The sequence below is a fragment of the Antedon bifida genome, chromosome 11 (assembly GCF_963402885.1).
Source record: "Antedon bifida chromosome 11, ecAntBifi1.1, whole genome shotgun sequence".
NCBI classification, from domain to species: Eukaryota; Metazoa; Echinodermata; class Crinoidea; order Comatulida; family Antedonidae; genus Antedon; species Antedon bifida.
This window is the reverse complement of record NC_136236.1, coordinates 4,408,705-4,432,444: the sequence shown is the minus strand read 5'-3', so window position 1 is coordinate 4,432,444 and position 23,740 is coordinate 4,408,705. Positions and strand designations below refer to the sequence as shown.

The window sequence follows — 23,740 nt, the reverse complement described above, 5'->3', positions numbered from 1 at the left end:
TACCGGCAACCGAAATGACACTGAACCGGAAATGGGTATTGTTATTATTGAATGGATTTCGAGATAATTTTGAAGATGAAATGATGAATCATCGATGTTTTTGGTGCCATGCTGCCCTTCAAAAGATTAACAAATTATTTATAATGTAATAGTTATTACATATTTTCTAGCTGTACAAGAATGAAAGCCGTAGGTATCAATATTTTTGTGTTTTATTTGTAGGCCTCCGACAATCTGGAAACGATGTGGAGAGTGACCGCAGCTGGAGTCGACCTCCACTTTTTTGTTCCAGTGTAGCAAGGAGAGAGGATAGCCGATGGGTGGTGGTGTGTTGCTTATTTTTCACCGTGTTTTTGCCAGCCTAGAGTGTTTGGCTTTCTGTTAATAAATGTATAAGTTTTATTATTATATTTGCAAGATGATTACTTTTCTGTTTGGCCTTTATTATTTTTTATTATCCAGCAGCCAGGCAGCATCATAATTTAATTAATAGAAAGTCAAATAAATATTGTTATTTGTTTATATTTTCAATACTCTACTAGCCTATATAGGGAGGCCTAGTACTATTTAATTATACTGTACCTTGACAGTAAAATTAATATTTGTTGGTTTATTTTGATGTACTTTTTAAACTGTATTACTCTTAGTAACATCATGCCCCCTACGAACCCACAGCAGCACATAGTACATAGTCTATCTGTACCAAGTTTTGTTCTTGAATCTTATTCTCTATGTCGTGTACACAGGAAAGACTTTATCCCATCCAGAGGACAAGGCAATGAGACTGAGAGTGTAAAAGTATTATCTTTAGGCTTGTACATTATTAAACAATAAAAATGCCTTGGTGCGTTTATTTGAATAAATACGATTTAATTAAACGTACATCTTAATTGATATTACCTGACATACCAACAAATGTAAACCAATTGAAATTACTTTTCAGATTTGATTTGAAATATTGAAAGCGCCATCATGTCTGAGGACGGAGAAATTGGAATTAAGAGTGATACGGTCAAATATAGAGGGCCAAAAAGTAATTCTCAGGTATGCACTTGTAACTAATTAATATTAGAAAAACTTTTTTCCTCCTAGAAAAGGTGAAAAATAGTTATTTAAAATTACACATTCGATACACAACTGGGGAAAAAAATTGTGAAAATTCAATACAATCAATAGTAATAGTATAGTAATCCTGGATATAAAGCGCCCAATGTGAAACCTCTAATCACTGTACCCTGGTCATTTTTTTTTTAAACATGGAAACATACTCCCATAATGCAGCTAATAATCAGTGCAAAGTTGTGTCTTGACCTTACCAGGTACCAATTTGTATGCTTTATTTAATGTAGGAAATGAATTAGACAATAATGAAACAATGTGAATCAAACTTCTATTTTTGTTTAAAATTGTTATTGGCAATTCATCAGCGGTGAATCCATGTGGTGAAGAGAGGGCTAAACAGAGGATATGGGGGTACTCAGTTGGATCCTCCACATCCACCCTCCCTCCACCCCAAAAAAATGTTTTGTCAAAAGTAGGGAGAGCATTGCTGGCTCAGACTCCCTGCCTGTTCTACATACAGTATGTGAAAAATATTATCAACATTGTATCATCAAAGTATCATCTTTATCATGTCATTGTCTGGAGCATCATCACTGTCATCAACAATATCACAAATTTATTCTAATCTTACTCGTCATCTGTCATCATCAAAATCATTTTATTATTACTGCAACATCATTTTACTAATTCAATCATCCGTTTGTTAAATTTTCTTGTTTTTTTAATAATTAATAAATCTGTTATTATTCAAAATAGCATTGATTGAATAGTACAGAGTGTCTGTTAGTTATGACTCACTCGTATCAAATTTATCATTTTAATGCAACAAAACGTACTGTAACAGCTGCTGGAATCTGTATTATCTAACAAATAGCATCAGTTGGTGTTTTTCCGCTGCACTCACTCCCATCATTATCTAATTGATGCTTGATCCTCCTTTTAATTGTTCTCTGTAATTTGTCAATTAGTTCAACATTGTAATGAATGTTAATTGTATTTCTGCTTTCATGGTTACAAGGTCATAAGTTCAGATTTTACGCAACAAAATAAAGTTATGATTTGTAAAAATAAATTCAAGTTTTACTGAAAAAATGATGTACTGCAATACTATAGTGTATCATTGTGTTGTAATCTAATTGGGTATTGCTAAAACCTGGAAACCTCCAAAAACCTTCAAAAACCACCAAAATACCTAGAAAACCCCATCGAACCCACATCATCATCATTATTACTGTATCATCATCATCATCACCATCATCATCATCATTATCATCATTACTATATCATCATTGATCATTATATAGTCCATCATCAGCATCGTCATCATCATTATTATCATCATTACTGTATCATCATCATCACCTTCGTCAACATCACCATCATCAATATTGATATCATCATCATTATTATCAGCATCATCATCACCATCATCATAGTCATTATCATCATTATCACTATCATCATCATCATCACCATCATCATCATCACCATCATCATCATCATCAACAGAATTTTACAACATTACAATCTCACTTCTCAGTGGCAGATTTCGCATTTTAAAAAGTGTAGGCAATTTGGATAGAGTAAAAGACTATTAGTATTATGGGTAATATCTTGTGGTGATGTAAGCACTTCACAGTGATTTTAACATTTAGTTTAAGTGGGAATTTTACTCGAGGACATTGATCAATTCAAAAACAATACTTGATCATTCAGAAGGGGAAATCCAGGGGAAATGAAACCCAACCAGCTTCGCCACTGGTATGGTACTCTAGGTGTATATTATTATTATTCAATAATTAGAATAGTATTTAATAAATAAATTGAGTGAAGTAATGAGATGGAAAATCGTGCTTATTATATTTCCAACTGACATTCAATAAATACATGAATAAATCATGAAACTAAAAATTTAATTAAAAATTTAACTTTAAAGGTACTGTAAAACAGGTATTAGTACGGTAGTATGTTATGAAAGTAACCATGCAAACATTAATCTACTGCAGATACTGCAGTAACTATCCTCATTTTGTTGTTATACAGGTGTATATTGCAGTGTGCTTCATACATTGTTATATTAAACTCCATCTCCAAACAAACTAAAGCATACTTTATTGAAATTGAACAGTAAAATAAATGTAGTTAAACAACAGTAGAATCATTTTTCAGTTAAAATAAATGCAGTAACTACTAACAGAACAGTAGAATAATTCTGATATGATCCCTACAGTATTGTATAACAACAGGAGGCTGTGTGATGTTGGGTAACTATATTAATAATACAGTTAGTATATTTATATTAGGCCTTTTCCCAATCCAATATTAACTACAATATAACAATATTTCAATAGCCACAAAGTGTGACGAAACCTATGATCAGTTATGATCGATGATGGTCTGAGATGGAACAAAAATTAGAATATTATAAAAAAACTTGTTGAGACTGAGAGGTAATTATTGTATGAAAAATTATATTAAATATTTAAATATGACATAATTTTCTCCTGAATATTACATGCTTGATAGGATTATACATCAGTGATTGGTTCAGTAGAGCTCCTGCTGTGCTCTCAAGGCATTTACAATGATGACAGGTCAACCATGGATATTATTATAACAGGTCAAATATCATTGGTTTATCAAGGTCATATGATATACTGTGTAAATGTCAGTGTTTACTATTTAATTACTCCAGTCATATTGAGATATTCATGTTGTTTAGCAAAATTAAACATTTCCTGAGTTACTCTCTTAGACTTAAGTTCTGTCTGTACACTATTAAACTAGTTTGACAAAAAGTGTCTGATGTGCCCAATAAATTAATAATGGTAGTGATATGCTTAAATATGGTAGAGTAGTGATATGACATCATCATGTCCATATGGGCACATCACATATTTTTTTGTCACATAAAGTTTAATAGTGTAGACAGAGCTTTAGAATTTGCTTCATTGTTTTGACAGATGTTTACAGTATCATTTATTTAAGCTAGTATTTTGTTTTTATCAATACAGTAAATTGGTTCTGGTTTTATTAATATTATACTTTAAGAAGATTAAAATTTCTTGAATTTGATTTGCGACGACCTACAGTACATATTAAATCAAATTATCATGACATTGTCTATCAAAATAGAGTCAAGAAATGGCACGGAACAATCTGCCCTATTCCCATACACACTGCATACACAAAATGAATACATGGGGATTTTCTAGACTTTCCTAGGTCATCGCAGATCAAAATCTACAGTACCTATTCTCATTCAGTGAATGGATAATCCTTTTGAAAACAGATTGAATCATGTTTGAAAAGTGTATGCGAACAATTGTAGTAGTTATCTGAATAGAAATATGGTACAGATAGCATACTATACATTGTTAAAGGGATTTGTCTTATATGAGCCTGAAAACATTACTGTTACGCATGAGTGATTATTGATATTAGATATTTTTGTTCATGTGTGAGAAAAAGTCAGCATATAAAATGTGTTAAAATGCTGAATGAATTGTATAAATATATTCAACATAGAGTAATAAAATATTTTCACATGGTGTGTTACGACAGAAATATGAATAAAAACATTAACAAAATATGTTCTCTGGCAATGATGTTGAATTGTTAAGAAATAAAATTGATGTTTGCCTGCGGCAAGGGAAATGTGTCCACATGGAGCTCTGTGTAGAATAAAAATTATGAGAATACAAAATATGTGCAATATTATTTAATTGCATGAAGTTGAATAAATTATAAATTTACAATTATACATTAAAATGATTGTTTTGCATATTTTCAGGATTTCCAAGGAGGAAATGACAATAAATTTGGCAAAGCACAGCTGATTCATTTGGTAGGGTTATTAGAAAATGAACTACAAACTAGAGATCTAATAATTCATCAATTCAAGGTGAGTACACCCCTATTATGAAATGGTATGACCTATAATCCAACATTTCAAATAACTTAATATTTTAATATATACAATATATATATATAATTATAACTGCAAACCAGATGAACATTTTCAATCACTATAATCCATAGTATTTCACTGGCACTATTTCCTAAATGTCCTAAAAAAAACAAAAATCATTCAGGGTAAGATAATGATTATCTAAAAAGGAATATTTATGAGAACCCTTTTATGAAATGGTATGACCCATAAACAATGCCATTATTTCAATGTGGCTCTACTGTATTGTTGATTTTTTACAATAAGACCTTTAAAATGAAAAGGGAAAAAACATTAATTTTCTGCCAAGTTAAAAATAAACATCAATGTATTTTTATGCGGTAGGACTTAGGAAATATAACAATTGCAGTACAAAACAAGTCTAAAATGATGATACTCCGACACAATTGAATGACACTGCTTGTGGAACATCCCAGCAATATGTTTCCAACGTGTGTTTCATATTACGCACGCTTAGTTGTCCCATGCACTCCACTAGCATATTGATCATACAGGCCTATGAGATGCGTCCCTATGACTTAGCCAGCTGACATCAAGGCAGACAGCTGATGCCGATAGCGGATATTACCCAATATCATCTAGTAACCAAACTAATCATATTGATTCTGTACCATTATTGTTTTCTTATTTGCAAACGGCTTGTGGTTAATATTGATCTGCCACATTTATTATTCAATACCATATTAATATTATATTATAATTATCATCAGTGTACTAGTTAATTAAAATGATCTGATATTTGATGCAAGTGCTATTTATCAATATGGTTGTTTCTTTATACACCATATGGCTCACTTTCCAAATTATTAAAATTAAATGTTGTCGTATAAAATAAAAATAACAATTAACACTACAGTACTTTGAAAACTATACTATAATTAATTAAAAAGCAAATATTTTAACAGTTTTCATTAATAAACACTATATTAGTACCAACTATGCTATTTGTTCCTGCACAGTACTGTACAGTATGTAGTTCTGTATGTAGTTTTCGTTTTAAGAGGCTACATACAACACAAAGTTTGTCCAACACCCATATCTAATAATGGTACAGTCCACAAAACATGCTTGCATAGTAGTACATTACTATACTCAAACAAGCACTTGATAATGATTAAGTATCCAAGTTTACCTCCCCAGTGTGGGCTGATAACGTTAAACGTAGATTGCCTATTTATACTGTATTATTTTTTCCCTCTTTTTTCATAGCTTGAGCGTCAAAAATTGCTACGTAGCAAGTCTGTGCAAAAGAAACTTATATTCAATAATCCATACGCTGCGCTAATCCGGGATCGTCCAGATGGCGAACCCGGAGAGGAAGAAGCCAACCACCCCCTCAACCATCTACAGACCCTGATAACGCATCACAAAAAGGCAGAGCAGAATATGATTGGCCAATTAAAAGCTTTGACCGAAAGCCATGCAAAGGTATTTATATTCTTAGTCTACTTTGTGCACAACTTACCCGGATAAACCGACATAGGCTTTTTCAATACATTTTAGCACACCTCCAAGACAGTGATACTGATATTGTCCATAAGAGCCTGCACCTTTTTCCAATGAATTACCTCTAACTACACTCTACAGGTACTGTACACCCATGAAATTAACGCTATATAAGATGGTATACTTTTTGGTTAATTGGTTTTTATTTTAAATCATTTAAAACTTTACCATTGTGATAAATTTTTATGTTGAGAATCCTTCTTCACACCAACCACTAAAAACCAAGTTTCATCAGACAGTAGTTTTAATAATTACAAATATAATATAATAATGATGAGGATGATAATATTGACAGAAATTCTTATTCAATCAAATTAAAAATATATTAATATAAGACATTTTGAACCAATCAAAAATTATAAACTTCAAGTGACAATTTCATTGTCAATGTCACCAAAACGCTTTAGTCACAAGTGTTGAAACACAGCTAATTTCCATAATGGCTGTGTACCAGCTAAGCGTCTGTGTTAATTATGTTTAATGAGATGTTAATTAGCTTGCTGAGCCAATACTTAATACCCACAATCAAGCTGACTCATATGTTAATGAGTATTGATGAATGCACTGTACTCTTTTGCGTGTCATACCGCCATTTGATTGATCCGCTTGTTCAATTACAATGGTGTTAATCAATAATCTTAGCCTGTCATCAAGTATTATAATTAATATACTGTATATTATGGTATGAATAATACACATGTTTTATTTAGTAGGCAAGTATATCAAGGCCTAAAAGAAATTTACATATTAATTAGATAACATATTGAAGCAATACAGTAAATATATTAGTATTGATAAAAATTAATATTGTAGTTTGATTATTGCTGTATTATTACAATTTTGAATCCTGCTGCAATTAAGAGAATACATTTTCTTATATTTTCTGCAATTAAGTCATAATATAGGGAACCTTTTAATATAATAATATAATATGCACAAAATAAATTAACAAAACGTAACGACTACAGGTCCTAGGTAACACTAAACTCGTTTTTCTCTTAGTTTTCCTCTTGTTATTTCTTTTGTTAAGCGCATTCGAGGCTTTGCATAATACGCTATAAGTCCCATTTATTATTATTATAACAATATAATTTGTTCATCATTATTTTTGTCCTTATAGACAGTATTTTAAATTTTTTTCAATTTTTGTTAAGATTGTTTCTCAGTTGGAAGATGAGCGGCACAAGCATGCACAAGATGCCGCTCAAGGAGATGATGTTACCTATATGCTGGAGAAGGAGAGGGAACGTCTTATACAACAGGTAATGCTTCTGGTGCATCTTTATCATGTACACTATCAAAAAGAGAAGATGCCTCCTTTTGTTGACTTGTATATTTTCTGCTAGACATAGTGGTCTTTAGGGGTGTAGAAATGTGCAGTCCCTTTTGACAAATTTGTGCCAATTAGAAAAGTAGAAAGCATTGGATTGAAATACACTTTGCTGAATTGCTGCTAAAGAAAATCAAATTTCAAAATATAACATTCAATACCTTTTGGTATACTTTTTCTTTCAGGTTGAATTTGAAAAGGCACAACAAAAGAAGCTGGAAAGAGAAAACAAAAGAGCACAAAATGTTATTGTTCAGGAACGTAAAAACATTAAACAAGTTGCTAAATTTATGTTGGCAGAAAGAACTGTCCTTTTAGAACAACTCAAGGAAGAGCAGCAAAAATCTGACATGTTGGCGCAGTCTTTACTCACTCTCCAGCATAAGGTGGAGAGCACTGAAAACTATTTATCTGCAGAATCGAAAGATGCTGCCAAACGGGAGGCAGAGATGGAAAAGCAACTTTCTGAAGTTGATGTTGAAAGAGAACAGTTAAAAGCAAAATTTAATCGTGAAGAAAACAGAAATAAAGAACTGAAAGATGAAGTTCAGATTTTGAGAAAGAAAATTAGTGATCTTGAGCAAGCTTTAGCGAATACAGAACAGAAATTAAAATTAGAGGTTGCCAAGAAAAACTCAAAGATTAGTCCAAGCAATAGTTCCGTTTCTATAGTTGAAACTCCTGCAAAAGACACTAAACAAAAGACTCCGAATGTAGCAAGAGCAACTTCTAAGGTTATAAGAGATCGCAAATTAGATCGCTCTGATGGTTCTAATTCTTCCAGTTCAGAAGATCTTCATAACCCAAGGACTGCTAAAAATCCTGGAGTTACTAGACCCGGAAGCGGAGTTGTCAAACCAGGTTCTAAGATGAAGCCAAAAGTTGGAAATTCATCACCGACGACACAGGTTCGAGGAAGCAACAACGGGAGGGCATCGCCAGTCAACAGAAGTAAGCAGGGTGGTGTAGCAGGTAGTAAACGTGGTGAGGCTTCAGCCTCTGCTAACCCTCCCACTGCCAAAGTTCTTCCACTGACAAAGCAGCAAGGCAAGCCTGGCTCTCCAGGTCGAGGTACTGGTTCAATAATCAACACTGGAGAGGACAGGTCTAGGGATACCAAAGTCACTAACAATTCTAAGCAAACCACAGCTTCTAACCAACCCCTTGTAATTCAAGCACCTTCCCAAGGTGGGACACAATCCAAAAAGGTTGTTTCACCCAGGGGGAACCCCCCTCCTATTCCGCCTAACAAACCAACCCTTATACCTCAGAAATCTGCTCCCTCGAGCGGGCCCACTAACAGTGGAGTTGGTAAGACTGTGGTAGCTAGAAAATCTGATTCTTTGGTGGAGGCTCGCAAACAGTTCTACGCAAGTAAGCTAGGCGGAGTTGCAGGGCACAAAACAGGTGCCCTTAATGCCAACAGTAACAACTCTAATGCAGAGGGCATGGCCAGGGACACACAGGTGGGTGAGGTAGAATCAAGAAGGTTGGATACTTCTACTTCAGGCCAGGCCAGCCCAGCTCCACACCTCACACTGACAGGTATTACTAACAACCAGCCTTCCTAGTACGGCATGCACGCTAGCTACTCTTATTAGCACTAAAACCGGCTGTTGTAGTTAGGTTACTTACAGCTTGACTAGTAGATTGTGGCGTGACTACATATGTTTATAAATATTATTATAACACAAATAATACTGGTAAACAAAATTTATTACTCAAGATTTTTTTTACATATATCATTTTATTTATTAACCACATAACTAGGGCTTTTGGATGATATATCTTTAAAACATTAGCAATTGCTTGCTATAAGCTGAATGAACTAAACATAATACAAAACTATATAATATTTGCTAGTTCCCTTTAGAGAAATATAGACCTGTTTGCATTGAAAACAGTGTACAAAGTGCTTCTGTACAAATGCAGACTTGTCTAGTATATAGTTTTAACCAATCCCAGCTCCTGAAGTAGGAAGTTAAAGCATAAAAATACAAACTAAACTAAAACATTTTTAGAAACAAAAAATCTTTATAAACTGGTTGTGCTCTATAGCCACATGACCAACAAGAAGCACAATTTTGAACTAATTAATAAATGTAATTTCTAAAGTAACATATTAAATCTAGTCGTAGCTAGATACCAGTCCTCACCAATAGCTTATTGTACTTACAATCACATGACCAATATTTAATTATGACTAAAATTTAATTTAGTAACATTTTTTTAATACCAGTATTATAGTCATCATGTGACCAACATATTAGAGACGTCATGTGACCAACGTATTAGAGATGTCATGTGACCAACATTTTAGAACAACTAAAATTTAGTAACATTTTAATACCAGTATTATAGTATCTAGTCATAGCTTTCATCACTGTCACATTGATATTTTGTGATGTGCTTTCAGTCACATGACCCACTGGTAGTTAGAGTGCCTTTTACTTCAATCCCAAGATTCCCTGGCCATGTCCTCTGTGCTGGTTTTTGCTGCTGTTTTGATGTTCTGCTTCATTGTTAGTGTCTTTTTGGTGTCTCTACAATGTCACTTTCTCTTTTTTTAAACAGTGTTTTAAGATTTTCTCATACAAAGGTTAATGCAACAAAAAGTAGAAGTTATTTCCACTTAATTTGGTAACAGTAAACATTTTTTTAACTCTACTCTAAACTTTTTGACAGATCAATTTAGGTTAAGCATGCACAGTCCATGCAATGACATTATAAGTTGGTTGATCAATCACAAGTGACTGTTCGGATGACCCATTGAGTCGTGATTGGTCAAATTACTTATGGCCTCGTTGCCTTTTGTCCAAGTGGCAACCAAGCTTAAGCTAGCTAGAGCATTAGCTAATGTAGTTTTGAGGGAATATCTAGATGATATAACAATAGATTATATTTATTGAGGGTGGCCTATCCAGTTTCTGTGTTGAATCTGGTGGATTTTGGTTTGTAAATAAAACATACACATACCACCATTCATTTTTTTTATCTACAAGTAGAGGGGAAGCTTGATGTGTTGTAGGTATGAGTGGGTAACATTGAAAAAGTAACATGAAAATATAAAACGAATACCGTAGTTATATAAAAGATCCTTGTCCACCTTGAGATTGCACCTACCTAATACTAAATTAGGGGGAGGGTGTAGTTCACATAAAAACTAGAGTAGATTTGCTGTTTGTATACTGTTATCATGTTTAGTGGAAACAACTTTACCCAATCGCATCCAACCTACCATTCTCCATACCTGTAAATTAAAATTCTATATATTTGTTGTATTTTATTCTATTTAAAAAATAAAACAATAAATTGAGTGAAGAGAAGGAAATGAACTGTATTGTGGTGAGGATTAGAAATATATATATATATATATAAATATTTTCTAGAAAACTGAGAGATAAAGGCCAATTATTTATAAGAAAAAGGCTTGATTGATTGAGAGAACTTGGAACTATTTATTGTACTAAAAGCTGTTGTTTATTTTGAAGTGTGAGCATTTTTCATAACGACTTCTTGCATTGATGATGTGATGATGATTATCAGAGTAAAATTTATTTTTTTAAAAACAGTTTTTTGAAGTTCATTTCCTAAATCAAAGTGCCAAGTGTGTGTATTTGTTTATTAACATTTTTAGTGTTAAACATTTTTAGTGTTTTTTTCTTCTTCTTTTGCTTTCAACAAAAATCTTCAGTTTATCGAATATCTCTATAATCTCTCTTTAATAAGACTGAATTTAAAAAAAAAAAAAAGTAATAATAATATTTTTGGAAACTTCATCTAAAATAGAATGTATTCTTTGTACAGTTCATGCAAGAATTCCACAAAAGACATCAAGTAAAAGTAGTCATCATAGAGGTAGTAACTAAACAAACATTTTGATCCATCCATTTACATTGGCTTACACAGGTTTCAAAACCTCCATTAAACCCACAATGCATCTGTTTTGCGACCTTAAAGCTTAATACTAATTACATAATTAAGATATCAAATTCCTGCACTTAATGGTAGTTATCACTCTGGTCACGCTTTCCTCTTACAAACATAACCTTTAATATAGCGTTTCATGCTGGAAGCGCCTTTTATTTATTCTTGGGAACCAAATACTTGCTCAAACACATTACATTTATAATGTAGACATTTTCATGTATTAATAATGGTCATCATTTAATCATCCTTCTCAAGCTTTTCCTTAAATGCTCTATGCTTACTAATATAATATATAGCATTGGTCAAATTGGATTTTTTCTTAATGGTCAGCAGGTCAAGTTTAACATATATATTTTACTTGTCGTTAATACCAAATTTAAATTTCCAATAAAAATGTTGCGAACAGAAGCAAGTACTGTAGTGTCAATGAAACATTCACATCCAACCAAAACATCCAAATAGACAATTATTTAAGATTTCTAATTTAAATGGCAGTTTTTTAATTTGTTAGTTTTGTTTACTAAATATCTGCTTTATATAATTGTTTTGTTTGTCGCCATTCAAAATGATCAAATTCTATTGTCACTAATGAAATAATTGAAATTTTGTAATCTATTTCCATAGGTCAAAGGTTATATGTTTGTGTGTGTGTGTGTGCCATATCTGTTGATGTGTGTTAATCCGTCCCCTGCATGTGTGCGTGCGTGTGTGTCCCAATATCTGACCCACTCTCTGCACCACCAGCATGCTTCTTGCCCAGCCTAACCTTTCCTACGCTATTACTAACACTTCATCTGAATTCATTGCAAAACTCTGATTGCATTGCGAAGCTGGGCTGGACTGGAGTAGATCATCAACCTTTGAACTTTGACATTTTATTTTATCTTTATATATATTTCCATTAATAAGTCATATTTCATTCTAATTGCTTTTAATTAAATTGCACTCATTTCTATTGGAATATTTATATAATTATGATGTATTACAAGCTTTTTATAAGTTTATTTATTTATATATTTTTTTTATATTCAATGATTTTCATATTCGATATTTATTATGACGTTCTCTTTTCTACGTTTGCTTGTTTGTTGTGTTTAAGCAAATTCCATCATGATTTTGATTATTTCTAAATTAATCATTAACAGCGATACTTTAAAACAAATATAATTTAAATATCCATTTCAACCTTTTAAATTCATTCTTCATTTTAAAATAAAATGTGTACATCATTTTTTTAAACATTGTTTAATGTCCATACATTTTTATATTTCAAATTACTTCATATTTGAAAAAAAAAATAATAATAATTTTTATCAACACTATGTTTAATAATAAAAATTAAAGTTAATATAAGAAATCATAAAAATGACTTAACCTACTTTTCTTCACCTTCCCCCTTAATTCTGGCATGCACAGTGTACCATACCCCTACTGACACAGAGTAAGTACTGCTTTTAACGAATGCAGATTTGTCACTTTTTCCCCTCCATACGAATGTATTTCCATCCTTCTTGCACTTAACCAATCACACAGGGCTTGTAAAAAAAAAAATTAATAATGGTAAATTCAAAAGAGTGAATATAGAAAATATGATACAGGGAAATGGTAAGAAATATGTTTTTTATTTTCTTTTAGCCTTGCCATTGGTCCTGTTTATACTGAAACCTCATGCATATTCAAGTAATTGAAATCAGAAATCAAATTATAAATATCAGAAAACTAATCGAAAAACAAAAAACACTATTATGTACATTTATTAACAGTCATAAAGATAATGAAATATTTGAGAAAGTGACAAAACATCCCTAACTGAGATTCAAATTTGAATATTATCATTAAAATAAACATAATATGATAATAAAAGAATAATTACATATTTAGTTTTATTTCAGGATCTGAATAAGTTTATAAATCTATCAAATTTTCTCTTTAAATTCTTTTACTTTGTGTGGTTGGTTGCATATCTTAATCTGCATGACTTTCTTCCAACTTTCTATGTTAACGAAACTATCATCTACCATTTCTCTCTCATTGGAACATGTGCGAGGTCAGGTTTGATATAAAGATGATACTGAGGTTAACTAAATTTTTATCTTAAATTTATGAGATTACAGTAGATACACATGTTGAGTATTTGGAAAAATGTGAGGATCAGATACATTTGGATTAACAACTAATCTTAAGTTCTTCTCAAGGAAAAAGAAATGCTCATAAATTCTCCCTTTTCAACAAGACTAAAATTTTGCTCTAGTTGTTAAAATTAAATTAGAAAAACAAATTTGTTTGAATCATAAAATATTATTTATTGCATTTTTAAGTTATGACTAAAAGCAGTTGAAATGTTTATATATTCTAACCTTGTCATTATATTTATATATTGTTATTGTGTTTTTTTTTAAAATTTATTTTTAATACATTATATTTATTTTTTTTTTAAATTGAAAGATTATCATACAAAGTATTGTTTAGTTCTTGCATCTATATATTTAGAAAGGAATAACTAACAATTTTTTGTACCATTTTTATCATTATTTATTTATTATGAAAGTTGTAATAACAGTTCTTCCGATTTTGTAAACATTTGTACTGGTTTCAAGAATTTCTGTAAACATTTCATTTGTGTTCATCTGTATTTTGCCATATTTGACATAATTTAAATATTTATAATTCATGTGGAAAGGTTTATTGAATGATTTAACACCACAAAATTTAAAGAAAAACTTCCCAACATGCAGGGAGTTTGGTTGTTAAAAATTTACAAAAAAAAGTTTAAATATATAAAAAGTTAAAAAAAATATAACATAGCTAATGCATGATTAATAATTTATTTTACAATTCAATGATATATTTATATAAATTAATTATTTTATGAATATTCATTATTTAACCAGTTTGCAAGCGCTCCTAATCAGTTACCAACCAATCATAACTTGTCGTTCTGATCCTTTGCATGGCAAATATTAATTATTCATTTTATCTCATGAATATTTATATTTGGTAAAGGTCTGTGATTGTTAGCATCATGACTGTTTTTCAACCATTTTATTCTTTTCCTGTTGCTAACAGATATTGACCTCATGTCTTGACCTTTATTTAACTCTTAGAATATTAAACATTTAACATCCAGGCCAGTCTCAAAAACTTTTTTGCAAATATTTGGTACTAAAAAAATAATCCTGCCAGGTTCACAGTTCAGAATTAAGAATATTTCTATTGACATCAACATTTTTATAATTGTTTTAATGAATTATTCATCATGTCATTTGCATATCTATCACGCCTGCTTTTTTTAAAATAATTTGTTTTTATTACAGAACATTGCACTTTTCTTTTATAAACTATTTCTTTGCCTAAGTACAGAATATTATTTTTGAGAATGTATGGTATATCATTAAAAGTTGTGTATTTATGCATATTTGTAATAACATTTGCATATTATTTCCTCAGGATGAAATTGATTGGTTTGTGTCAGTAAGTTATTACAGGTGGTTCTGTGCATTATTCATAGTCCTATTTGCATATAAATTATTGATTTCATATTTAATTTCTTGCAGGTCTCCCTGGCCAAGTAGTTAGACATCAGATAAGTTCAGCAGCCGGTGCTAGCCCCTTGCACCTGGTAGCTGAGAGGGGGGAGGTAGGGGCAATTAATAGACTTGTAGTTGAACAGCATTTGGATCCTAATTTAACTGCTGACGATGGATCTACTCCGGTTCATATAGCGGCCCTTTATGGTCATTTCGGTAAGTTGAATGCTTTGTGGGTTATAATAACATGTTAGTTGTAGACAATAATGATGCGGTGGATTAATATTTAATGGTTTTTTACAGATTGTTTAAAGTCTTTGTTACAACACGGTGGTTCAGCCGCCGCTGTTAGAGTCGATGGTTTCACACCGCTTCACGCAGCTGCCAAATTTGGACATGCAAGGTAAGACCTACCAAAGATGGGGTTGAATAAAAGCAGCCAACATTTAAGTACCTAGTACATTTATGTTTTTAAGATATGAAATCAACTTAGTTCTCGTGCTTCTCTACTGAATTCTGGTGTACTTTTAGCTGACGCCATATGGCTAACAGCAGTTCCTTTATGTGATACCCATTTAATCCTGTTATTCTTATATCTTTTAGATGTATGCAGTTACTGCTCGATGCTGGCAGCCCTGCAAGCCAGCCAGATACCATAGGATGGCAGCCTTTGCATCAGGCAGCTAGCAGTGGTTCTGGAGCTTGTGTTCAAGTTCTTCTAAGCCAGGGTATTTCCAGTTTGTGTCGATCACAAGTAAGTCTTTTACTCTTTTTAATGAATCATTCACTAGTTACCTTTTAGTATGTTACAATTTTGGTAAACCAAGTACTAATTAATAATGTTGTTTTTAGACTGGATGCACTCCTTTACATATAGCAGCAGAGAGAGGACATGTTGAGTGTCTACAAGTGTTGCTTCAGCACTTCACAGCTAAAGGTCTGCATAGTGAGCTGAATGCAGCAAGCCAAGAAGGCTGGACAGCGGCACATCTTGCAGCATCTCTTGGACATGTTGTAAGTTTATCATACATACATGACATCTAGATGATTAGACATTATTGATGCTGTCAACACTGGGGCAGTATAATAGTCCTCTGTATTATTGGACTTTACTCTAAGGACCTGATGTGGATAACCATTCTTAACTTGTTCTGTCTATTCACATCTCCGTATTGAAACAGAAATTCTTGACTACATGTTTTTGTTGTAATTTAGGAAGCTCTTGAGCTGCTCTGTCGACACGGTCTTGATCTGGAAGCTCTTGACATGTGGCAACGAACTCCACATGATGTTGCCACACCAACCTGTAAACGAGTTATCGCTTTCAGTAAGTGGCTAACTAATATTGTTTTTTGCTTAAATATAATAATGACAGATAATGTGATGTTCAAAGAGACATTATTTTCTATAAAACTAATTTTTCAAAATTGTATTTCTGTTTATCAGGTTCACCAGACAGTATCAAGGTGATTGTTGCAGTTGTCGTTGATGGAGAACAAGGACAGAGTTGTCAGCGTTGCAGCATTGGTTGTATACTGATCTCTAAGCGTACCAATTGGACTTCTTTTCATAGCAGTGTAGCAAATGCTCTTATGCAGCATACAAAGGTAAAGACTTACCAATCTTGAAGATCAGTCTGTATTGTTTGTCGGAATAAAGTAGTTTGAAAAGATCATGTGATCAGATTTGAACCCTGAGATTGGTATCAACACTCCTAAGCTTCAGCTTGTCGTAACTTTGACATTTTCTTCTTCCAACAGGAATTAAATGGAGCCGATGGCATTGGTAAGACGGATGGAAGTCCAACAGAAGATACACCAGATGGAGAGATGGAACTTAGTCTGAATGCAGCAGCTATTGCTTCTTACACACTTGGTAAGCTTCTTTCTCTTCTTCAGAGACTATCGCAACATTTTTTTTCTGGACTATAGACTATAAAATGTCATTATCTTTGTTTTGCTCAGGTAGTGTAACATGGACCAGTCATAAATACCCATCCACTCCTCCATATGTGTTGACTAAGTCTGGATCAGATATAGAGATTCGATTGAAATCAGTAGCTAAAGGAAGTCTGGATCAGTTGGCCTATACCAGTCATGTGTCAGCTAAGACTTTGCAGACATTCTTACGACTGGTGAGTATTCATATGATAGTTATCACTGGATTTGGTTTTAACTGGTTCATACTTGTTCAATCTTCTGAAAGATCTGGCAGGGATAACAATTTGACTCTTATGATACAATAGCCATTTTTTTACCAATTATACTAATTTTGTTAACATACACTCTTTCCTTATACTACAGGTTGAACAGTACCGTAACGTTGTGTTCTATGGACCACCTGGCTGCTGCAAGTCACATGTCGCTGTTAAACTTGCTCAGTGCCTTAAGGTTAGTATCTAGTTATGCACAGCTGGTCCAGATCTTATTTCTCTCACACTACTCATTCTCATTCTAAATAACTTATGTATTCTCTTCACAGACTAGACAAGATAAAGAAGGATTGAGATGTACAGTTATTGTGCTACCTCTACAACATAATGTTACCAGAGAAAGCCTAAAAAAAGTTCTTATCGAGAAAGGTAATCACCATCATTATTATAGTTATCATTATCGTTATGCTCGGAAATTGTGTGTCTATATTCAATATTTTGGCTGCAGTGTTCTGGTTTTATTTATGTATTATCAAACTCGTTTTCTACTCTTTTTAAAGGTTTCCTGCGAGCCATTGAGCATGTAGGTGATTGGCCAATGACAGCACCAATCCTGGTTTTGGACGGCTTGGACCAAATCAATGTTTCAATCATTTTGTCGGATTTGATTCCTGCTCTTGAACACCTGAGAGCCAGTAGCCCCACATCACCACCAGCTTACCAGCTACATCCAAGGAACTGTATCATAGCAACCATGAATAGGAACAGGTAATGTAGTGATCCCACAATGCTTTGCAATCAATTTCAATATTACATATGAGATAATTTTATTACATGAAACACATTTTTTCGTTAATGAAATAAAAATAACTTATAAACCATATTTTGTTTAGGATGACTGGTCTAGACTTATCCATGCAACAGCTGTTCCGTTGGGTACATTTCAAATGGGATAACCAGCCGGTGCGTTGTATGTTAGCACGCCATATCCGACTCCGTTTGATCTCTGCCAACGGAGGTCAACCATTCCCACCAACTGACGGCCAAAACTTGTTAGGAGCGTGGGTGTACAGTGCATGGTGGCGACTGAATGAGTACTTGCAGAAATTGAGTTTGGTTGAGACGATTCAAGGACCAAGGTTGTTGTACGATTTTCCACTGGATGTTCACAACCCAGAAGTTGTTTTTAGGTGAGTAAAGCTCTGTCTACAATATTCAACTACAAAACAAAAAAAAACAAAAAGAGTGATATGGCCAAATATGGTAATGGTGACATCATCATTTTATGAAATGCTAACAAAAGATTTTGAATTTTTTTTCTTAGATGGTTGGCGAAGACTTGGAATGTACAAATTGCACCAGCTGTTGAAGAGGCGATTGTACAAGGTTCGTCAGCTGGTGGACCAACGCCTACGACGCAAGTGGTAAACACCGCTCTCTGTGTGTTGCTACGGAAGGCTATCCTACCGAACTGTCCCTTCCAGGCATCAGGTAATTCAAAAGTCAATATTAAATGGTATTAATGCTTTTATTCAAATAATAGACTGTACCATTTATATGTATAGGGGTGTTAAATGAATTTGAGAATGAAAATTAATAATTTTTTTTATTAACTGAAATTACAGTTCGTATTTAACTGAAATACTTATATCTTTTTTCTTATATTTCAGAATATCAGGGGTATTTGTCCAACTTCCGTGGCATGAAAGATGGTCCTGTACTGTCGCAGACTTCAACCATCATTCGAGCGGAGCGCAGAAGTAGAAGTCTCGATCGTAGCAAGGTGGCAGCTAACTATCTCAGTCTTCCACGCGATCAAATGGTTCTTGATTTGGGTAAGTCAGTAACTAGTAACAGTTGTACAATTATTAACCTGTCAGTTGGATGATTAAAATCCTGCCTCTCTCAACATTAATAATTGTATTCATTATTCTGTTTCCTAATTGCACTGTCTTTATTGTATACTAGGTGAGGATAGAGCATCCACTGTAAAGAGAAACAACAAAACTGACATTGCCAAACGTGTCATTGAAATGTACAATGGGTAAGCCTTTTACAAAATTCTATTTTTTTCCTTCAAATTGTATACAATACATTTTGGTATGAGCTATTGTCTTATTAGTTATATTATTAATTTATAAGCTATTGTATTACTACAGTATATACAGTAGAATCCCGATTATGGGACATTAACCACAACCACTGATAACGATTGGGCCCTCTGATAGACCAGTCTTTGACTGAAGAGGTTACCCAGTATAAATAAATAACATTCAAATTCAATCCCTGTATATACTACAGTATGAACTTTTTGCCTGAAACAAAAGTATTGCGATAAAAAACATTTAAAAAACGAAAATTCTTTTGTTTTAATGTAGGCCTGACGTGCCTGACATTCAACTCCGGGGTGCAACCAATCAAATACAGTCACATCACATGACCAGAATGAGCAGCTCTTCCCAGAGTCCTTTGCTTTCAGAGATCACCAACATTTTGGACCAAGGCCAAGAAGAAATCGAGGAAATAGAGAAGACAATGAAACGAGCCAGCTGGGAGGAAGGGAAGCAGCAAGTGAATGTGGGAAGACAGAAGGCATCATGGGATACCGGCATGTGGGAAGAAACTGTATAATCTAAAAATAGTATCATGGTAAAAGAAACTTACATACCTGACCTGATTTGTTAAACTGCTATGAGAGAGTAAATTTGATTGGTTAGTTAATATGAGAGACTCATACAGATATGAGAGGCAATATTTGATTGGATGTAAATGACCATATTTATAGGTGAAGTGTGATCACTGCAAGAACAATTTTTAAACATGTTACATGAACCGAGAGTAAATCTAAACAAATGTAGATAAAAAAGGAGAAAATGCTGTTCCAACTACAAGTTTTATTAATTAATTAATAAATTAACTAATTAAGTAATAACTACTACTTAATGCATGAGCTATTTATAATGTAATTATGTCCAGGTTTTTTAAGAAAATGTAAGTTTAAAAAAAAAATGAAAATATGGTGGGGTGTTTTTATTGTAAATATTATAATATAAAAAGTTTGTATGTATATTGTACATGGCGTGGCTTTGAAATATCATGTTTTGTGTGTATGTATCGTGATGTTTGTGTAAATATTCTGTAATATAAATGTAATGCATTTTAGCCAAACATTCATTAGGTGTAAGGTTTTAATTAGGGATCAAAATTATTTTACTGCAGTAACTCCACTTCGTTGCTGTAATAACATTTTTATTTCAATATAGAAGGCAGTCTATAATGCGTATGACTGTCAAAAAAATCTTGCTAAATGATTACATAAACAGGTCAAAGAGTAAACAAAATGTGATTTCTGCAGTAACTGCAGTAGAATAAATTAAATAGTCCCTTACAGCATAGTATAAAGCTTATTAGAAGCTATGCTGTAGGATTCTGTTATGGGTGGTACAGTGTGTTACGTATGGAGCGATGCGTGTGGCATCTTAATGTTGTTTTAATTATGTGACTAAAATATACAATTTGGTCGAATAGACAGTCTGGCCTGTGATATATTACTAGACTGAAAAGGGTAACATTTAAGTTGGGTTGAGGAATATGTATTTTGCATTATTAATTAAAATTTTTGTCATTTAACTGGTTTTATAGAGAAAAAAAACCATAGAAATTATCATCAAGCCAGTCTTACAAACAATGCATGATCTAAAAATTACATTTGTTAATATTGATGCCTTGATTGACAACTGGAAATATCATGATTTACCTTTGGACACATTCTACTCTACTTACAGTAAATAACCTTATCTTAATAGAAACTTTAGTATTATGGGTACCTAAGTTGCTAAAAATTGTTTGGCACTTATTAATATAAGTATGTATTCAAGTTTGCAAAACTATGTTAGAAACTAAAGTTTAGTACCTTAGGCACTCAATTGAAGCCAGATTACATGTTGATTTTTGTATTAATAAGTCTGTTCGTTTCTAACCTTGTTATTTTAAGTAAGTATATAACACTACTTAATTAATGTTTAATTAATGTGTTTTCTTACATGTGACTAGCTGTATGAAATATTCATACCTCCACAGAAAGACATTTTGAACTTAGAGGGAGTCTTTAGGAGAGGACATTTTTTAATGAATATTTTAATTAATATGGAATGGTAAAATATCAGTTATATTAATTAGAGCCAACAGTAATTTTCGTTATTCTTAATATTTTTATCATAATAATCATAATAATTATTATATTTAATATGTTTTTATGTGAGTGAAATTAAGTATTTAGATTTATTTTGTATGATGTCATTAATATTCCATAACATATTTATTGATATTTATTTATAATTAGCATTTTTACAATTAAGTTGATGTTGATTGATGAAAAAGGATATGAGCAGCAAAATCATAAATGCGTTTTATCAAACAGCACATGGACGTTATTTGTTGGAACATGGGCATGGTCTTATATTAAACACACCTTTAAATCAACCTCCAATGGGCGTGGTCTCATCATATTTAATCCACTCTTTTTACAGATCTTGGTATTTCTCTGTTAGTATGTTCTTTGATTAATGTCATTGGATATTTAAACATATTATTTTGTCTTAGTTTAGTTTTTTTTTTATACAAAAAACAAAAAACAAAGATAATGTGTTTTATTTCATGTAATGGACATATTTTGTAGTATCATTTTTCATTATGTAATTTTCCAAATTTTTTTCCTGTCAAAACTAAATGCAAACGTATCATTAGACACCTTTTATTTATATTTCTTAAAATATACTAATGTGGACAGGGCTTATAAGGACGTAATCATGATAAACATGGCAAAATTACTTATAGTTTTCATACTGTGTGGACATGCTGTAGAATTGCTGATAAAGTGATTTTTATTTTATTTTTGTTTTTATTTATGACATAACCTTGCCTTAATAGTGTGTTTTATCAGGGAAGAGTGAAATTACACACTCTTCTCTGGTTTTATAGTATTCATTCATATATGTATTTGTTGTAACAAAGATAACATAAACAATACATACACGACTCCACAGTAATAAGTTCTGACAAGCATTGGTGTAATTACTGGGAGAAGTGTTTGTTTTATCTTAGTATATAAGTTTTAATATGTTTTATAATGACCTACGAAACGTATATTATGAAACATTTTTACATTTATGAACGTTAAATATCTATCTGGTGTTCATAATATCGTTTTGTCGGTACCACAATTCTTTACAGGTTTAGTTTCATATTTTTAACCAGCTTTTAACGATTGAGTTTTTATTTGAGTTTACAGAAAAGCGGTCTCTTTCAAGTGGACTGTAAACAATATCGCTTTACTGTGATCCGGAATTAGAACAACGTCAATCAAAGAGTATCTGCTATCGATACACACACCACCATTTAGCAGTCATTGACCCACCTCTAGAAAGGTTAACGCGCGCGTGTAAACGTTGATAACCATTGTACGCGCGCGTACTCTTTTCTGTCCCTTTGTGCGTGTCGCTAAATCTATTTGTATGTATACTCGAAGATATCGACTTATCCACTCTCATTGTATAGAACGAAATGATACTGACTTCACTATAACTTTATTGACCTGACGTGCGTAGTTCAGTTGTAGGCCCAGATCATATTTATGGGCCTAAACCTATACGTATCTGTTGTGCAATTGAAGTAGGGTAAATCTGTATAATTGTTAGCTTAGATTGTGGTCACGATTATCAACACAGATTATACTGTTTTTATTTCCATGACTTCTGCTGTATTTAGCGATGTAACATGGAACTGCAATAAACAGTGGTGCTAGATTAATTAGTGTCTTTTATTCTGTTTATTTTATTCATACTGTTTCATTGCCAATCAAATCAACGTCACAAAAACATGAAATAAACCACAACAAAAGACTGAGATGAAAAAAGTACGTTTGTGACTCATATCATTTCAGGTTACATTAATAATTTAAAAAGGATAATAAAATATAAAAACTTATATAAACTATTACAGTATAAAAATATTAATAAATAAAATTACGTTTAAACGGTGGAAATAAGATTGTTTAGGATGTGGAGAATGTGTGTGTGTGTAAACTTTGAGTGAAATAAGACTTATTCGTCGAATTTCCGAGATTTCATGATAGAGACAGTTGGTTCTAGCCTTCAAAAGTTTAAAGCGAATCAGCAAAAAAATAACCCCGATTTTGAGACCAAAAAAGAGAAAGAACGCGATGTCATTTTAACATTTAAATAGTCAAGCTGGGAATCGGAGGG

The 23,740-nt window shown here is 32.5% G+C and overlaps 1 protein-coding gene across 5 annotated transcripts; it reads left to right on the top strand.

Moving 5' to 3' along the window:
- Positions 1 to 51: 51 nt before the first annotated feature.
- LOC144855791 (uncharacterized) lies at positions 52 to 23,285 on the top strand. Of its 5 annotated transcripts, none has more exons than XM_078713729.1 (23): positions 52 to 189; positions 944 to 1,044; positions 4,856 to 4,966; positions 6,242 to 6,460; positions 7,693 to 7,800; positions 8,054 to 8,939; positions 11,676 to 11,726; positions 15,353 to 15,541; positions 15,629 to 15,728; positions 15,929 to 16,079; positions 16,178 to 16,339; positions 16,541 to 16,652; positions 16,772 to 16,932; positions 17,086 to 17,200; positions 17,290 to 17,459; positions 17,629 to 17,715; positions 17,807 to 17,906; positions 18,038 to 18,245; positions 18,371 to 18,667; positions 18,802 to 18,968; positions 19,148 to 19,320; positions 19,451 to 19,521; positions 19,856 to 23,285. In XM_078713729.1, exons 2-23 carry the CDS (start codon positions 973 to 975, stop codon positions 20,106 to 20,108), a joined length of 3,963 nt encoding a protein of 1,320 aa, XP_078569855.1. In that variant the 5' UTR covers positions 52 to 189; positions 944 to 972; the 3' UTR covers positions 20,109 to 23,285. The 5 variants fall into 5 exon arrangements, with proteins under 5 accessions (XP_078569855.1, XP_078569854.1, XP_078569856.1 ...); XM_078713728.1 differs by lacking the exon at positions 11,676 to 11,726 and adding an exon at positions 13,215 to 13,239 and having other exon boundaries at positions 8,054 to 9,334; XM_078713730.1 differs by lacking the exon at positions 11,676 to 11,726.
- Positions 23,286 to 23,740: the final 455 nt, after the last annotated feature.